The sequence below is a fragment of the Crocodylus siamensis genome, chromosome 1 (genome assembly GCF_052110815.1).
Source record: "Crocodylus siamensis isolate JL-2025a chromosome 1, ASM5211081v1, whole genome shotgun sequence".
In the NCBI taxonomy this organism is placed as follows: Eukaryota; Metazoa; Chordata; order Crocodylia; family Crocodylidae; genus Crocodylus; species Crocodylus siamensis.
The window spans coordinates 346,048,913-346,054,048 of NC_143395.1; the positions used below are offsets into that span (position 1 = coordinate 346,048,913).

General features: G+C 41.9%; 1 protein-coding gene across 1 annotated transcript; it reads right to left on the reverse strand.

Annotated features, from left to right (window-relative positions):
* Window positions 1–938: 938 nt before the first annotated feature.
* Window positions 939–1,601, reverse strand: LOC149874921 (uncharacterized). The gene has a single exon (XM_090031710.1). It carries the CDS (start codon window positions 1,599–1,601, stop codon window positions 939–941), a length of 663 nt encoding a protein of 220 aa, XP_089887836.1.
* Between the last annotated feature and the right edge of the window lie 3,535 nt (window positions 1,602–5,136).

The window sequence follows — 5,136 nt, forward strand, 5'->3', positions numbered from 1 at the left end:
GGGACAGTGATTTGATTCAAAGATTGAAATCGCTGTCCCTATTTGATTTGGCTGAATCAGATCCAAAGCTTTGGCGCTGCTTCAGACATTCAGGCATAGACTAAACAGGCAGCAGTCCTTATCCCACCCCAGCTGGGCAAGCGACAGCAGGGCATAGTCCCTGCTCTGAGCACTGTCATGTCCACATCCCATGCCCCTCCCTGCCTAGTCCCGCACTCCCCATCCCAGTTGGGCAGCTTGTCCTAGCCCCAGTCCCAGTCCCAGTCCCAGCCCCAGCCTCAGTCCCAATCCATTCCTCCCCCAATGTCCCTTCTCTCCCCTGTCTGGCCACCACAACAGACTTACCAGGTAGAGGCAGCTGTGTCCAGTGTGGTGAGGACTGCTGCCTGTTTAGTCTATGGCCAAATCTCTGGAGCAGTGCCAAATCTTTTCCGAATCAATTTGGAGGCTTCTGATTTGATTCAGACCTTTTAATTGATCCCCTGATTCAATTTGAACTCAGAGATTCAGTCGTCAAATTGGGCCAAATCTCCTCCAAATCAAAGAAGCCACTGAAGCTTGGCACAGCCCTCCTGCCCATGTCCTTAGACCAACACAGCTACAACCAATATTTTTGTTATGGCCTCAAACTTCTGGCCTCTTAGTCTGTCACCCATGCACCTTAAAGCCTGTACCACCCCAGCCCATACTACAACAAACACAACAGTCTGAAACCATCTTTTCTACACCTCCTCCAGCAGGATTTTATTAGGTTTCTAGGCTCAAGCATGCTGATACACAACTGAAATTATGACTAATTTCAACACTAAGCCAAACACCCGGTTTTCACCCTTGTGCTTACATTGCTTTCTTAGTCTACAAACTGGCCCATGACCTCTGGCTACAACTTTTGTCCTCCTTTTTTCCTCCTGCCAAAGTCTTTTTTTCCCTAAATTGTCCTATTCCCCCCCATAGAGGGCTTTGTTCAAGTCCTGAAGAGCTTTGTTTTCCTCCAGCAGGGCTTTCTTCTCATTATTGAGGGCAGTATTCTCCTCCGTAAGAGCTTTGTACTCCTCCTGGATAGACAGTTTCTCATCATGGAGTGCAATTTTCTCCTCACGGAGTGCCTTCTCCTCTTCACGGAGGGCTTTGTCATCCATATGGAGAGCCTTGATCTGCTCTTGGAAGGCCTTGTTCTCTTCCCACAGGGCCATAATTTCCCGCTGAAGTGCTTTTTCCTCCATTGCAAAGGCTATTTCTTGCTTTTTCAGAGCTATAATCTCTTCCCGAAGGGCCTTGTTCTGTTTTCGGAGGGCATTTTCCTGCTTTTCAAGAACACTTTGTTTCTCTGTGTTTTTTTTCTCCTCCTGGAGGATCTTGTTCTCCTCCCAGAGGATCTTATTTTCTTCTCGAATGGTTTGATTCTCTTGGTGGAAGGCCTTGTTCTCCACACGACAAGCCCTGTTTTCCTGACGAAGGGCATGATTCTCCTCCCGGAGGATCTGATTCTCCTTCCGAAGGCTTTGGTTAAGCTTTTTCTGTTGGGAGGAGGAGGGGGAAGAGGGCTGTACAGGTAAAGAACTGTTTTCATTTAACCACTTGCCATCCTCAAAATAAATCATCTTGTCACTTAGCTGCACCCTCAAGGGGGTGGGGTCTGTGGTTCAAACTCGGCTCAGCCTGCTAGTAATTCATCAGATGAAAAATGAAACTGAAGGCTCAGTAAGCACTTCTGCAGAGGAACATTGTGGGATACAGAATTAACACCATCAGTAATGAAATCAGTTCAAACACCTGATAAATATTGTGTGTTCTCGGTTTGTGTAAAGAATGTATGGTAAAATTAAGTTTAGGAGATTAAGTTGTGTATAATCCATTTATTGGTATGCATAGTTGGGGGGGAACAATTTCAAGTATAGCACCTGGAGTATTTAAAATCAGATTTCACTCTTAATGGGTGTGGCTACATGTGCAATTCATTAGAAGCAATAAACTCCAGTGCTTATTGTGAGGGAGTTTATTGCTTCGGGGCGCACCATTTGAACATGTTCCTTGGACTGCAGCACATTGAACTGGGTCAGAGCAGCCCTTGGCTGGCAGAGGGTTTGAGGGGTCAGCCTGCCAGCTCAGGGCTGCTTCAGCCTGGTTCAGTTAGTGTGGAGGAGCTGGATGGAGCACAAGGGTGCCCCAATGCGGGAATTACTGGCAGGCAGCCCCTGCTGTGAAGCAGCCTTGTGCCCCAGCCAGCCACATCAGCTTCTACACATGTGGTGTTGCGAAGTAAAATTTCCATAGCAGGATGGTGTCACTGGGAGTAAAATTTTGTGTAAATTTACACGTACTTTTTGAACATAAAGTAGCCAGATATGCATTTTGTTTTTGTCTTTAATAGTTGAATTAAAGATAAACATTTCTGAACTTAAAATAATTATGAAACGACATTATTTATTTAAAAATGCAATAGCTCGTAATTCATTAAATGTGTACCATTGTCTTTAAGTGATGACATCTAAGAACTTTAAATGCATAAAATCATTAACTTCCTTAATAAAAGGAGATCTGATTATGATTTCATTTTCACTTTCTAATGGCATAATGCAATTTAATTAAGAGGAGTCACTCTTGATTTACACTGCTGCATGCAAATAAAAACCAAGGGGAACCCACACACATTCAGGGAGCAGACTCAATTAATCGAGTCTGCTGTAGCACAGAAATTGATGTGTTCTGGCAGCTTTGCATGTCGCATGTATCCGTGTTGCTGCACATCTCTGCACTGACAAAATGGCAGCGTGGTGCTTTGAAATAAAACATATCTCATGAGCTTTAGTTCAAAGCACCCCACCAACCATTTTTAGCCCCACCCCACCACCAGCATGAGGGCACACAGCAACATTGATACACATGATGTGCAGGCACTTTTAATTAGCTTGGCTCGCAAATTAAAGTGCCCAGTGCCACTTCAGGAGCATATGTAAAAATGTCCAAGACCACCAATGTTAAACCAGTGTTAAACACCCCACCCACCCTTTCATCTAATAATCAAGAACTGTGTGAATAATTGTATTTTTAGGTATTGCCTGAATCCTCTCCTTGGTTACAACAGTAGTATGTTGCTTTCTTTTTTGCTATTATACCATGTACATAAAGGGGTTGATCCTCTACTGTGTTTAAAATGGTAGCAAGTTATACCTTTGCGACAAAAAGCAATTAACTAACGAACTACTAATTTTCTATTAAGGATACCATTTGAATACACAGAGGAGCTGATTCTCTGTCAGCTATTGGAGTTAAACCAATTTACACCAACTAAAGAGCTGGCCAGATATATGGCAGGTGTCTGACCAATATAAGATAGCTTGAAGTACTTACTTTGTGTTGCTCTTTAATCAGCTTGCCATCCAGTGCCTTGGTGACAGGCACTCAAGAGATTGTGGTTGGTTGTATGCAGTGATGTCATAAAGATAATTTCAGTGAGACAATAATGAGTAGCCTAGGTAATCCCAACTCTGGACTGGTCACAAGAGGAGCAATAAATATGCATAAAGCTAGAAGTCTGGCTGAGAGAGTTGTCTATGGCTTGTATTTCTCAGTCATTCTTCATGCTTGTTTGTTTATTACAGCATCCTAAAGTATTTTTTGGCTGGCTGCCTGGTTGCCTCCAGAGCTGAAATGTAGAACATTACAAGAACAGTTCCTGTATTGACTCTGAAGATCCTTAGTTAATATTTTCTCTTTATTCACCTGGGTGTAAATCTGTAATAACTCCATCGATAGATGTAAAGTTATTTTAGATTCACACTGCTGTAACAGAAAGAGAAATTTAGGTCTGTATACCTTAATTATTAGGCTAACAACAGTAGGGAGGTTCAGCGATGTGGGTAATCTGAAACAAACAATTATAATGAATATATGTTGAAGCAGAAAAGAATGTCGTAATACACCATTTTCAGTCTTCACTGCCCACTCCCACAGCCTTCGGTGATATCACTGTATACGGAGTCCCAGCATTCCACGATTATAATTCATGTGTTATTCCGTATACCAGTATACTCTTAGCTCCATTAACGTAACAGTCACTGTCTTTTACACACTGATGGCAGAATCTTTTCCATTCTTTATGACCTTTAACAAGTGAATATTTTACAGCAATTTTAGAACAGATGTCTTCTATGCATCTGACATCTGACTGAGGCAACTGACAGTGTTTCTTAATCATTCTGTTTCTGTCAAAGATTTGTTTTAAAGTTGCAGAGAGATTTTTCAAGTCCAATAAAGTTACAATGATATCTTGCTTTCCATCATTAGCTGGATAATCCTGACTTGAGTGGAGGGCTGGAATAAATGACTTCCTGATGTCCTTTCCAGCCCATTTTTCTTCCCATGGTTCTGTTTTCTATCACGCCTTCTTTTTGTGTTGTCACTTGTTTCTTTATGTTATTAGGTAGAGCACCAATGCTCAGTAATCTCTGGAGAGGAATACACACAAAAACCACTGACATTTTTCAAGGATGATTAGCCCTCTAAATCCTTCTCTGTGGAAATATCCCCTTTTTCCATATGGAAGTAAAGCCAATGGGGCAGCAGATGAGCAATTCTCCTGAACCTGTTTATGTTGAATGTGATCTTTCTTTGTGCACCTTTTGTTTTGCACTCTTTCTTTAATGCTTGGGCACAGTCTTAATCTTTTTTTTCTGTCCTTAGTCAATAAAATAAATCTGAAGCCTAATTACAGTCCATCTTGTGGTCTTTTTCTATCTTCAGTTATTGGCCTTGCTGAGAGAGATGGAGTTACCTGTATCTGCAAGGTGAATAAATGCAAACCAATAGTCAGTCACTGATGTTCCATTTCAGAATGTATAATTTAAAGACACATTAGCCATTTTGGAATGAAAGCCATCTCCTTTCCTAACCCCAGCCTGTAGGTGGAAGGAGGCTGGCTGTTTCTACACATGATAAAGAAGAACATGTCTATATTTACAGACCTTTTGCCCAGCAGCATGGGTGTGAGAGGATGATTAGTCTGATTTCTCTAGTTCTCATCTGATGTAAAGTGATGTAGTGCTTCAAAAGCCCATGATAATTTGGAATATTTGAGAATCTATAGCACTTTGTTTCCTAAGTCCATTCCAAGGAGTTTAAGTAGCAGATGGCCTC

Excerpts from the sequence above, each read along its gene's own strand:
- LOC149874921 (XM_090031710.1), bottom strand. The coding sequence starts at position 1,601 with ATGATTTATTTTGAGGATGGCAAGTGGTTAAATGAAAACAGTTCTTTA.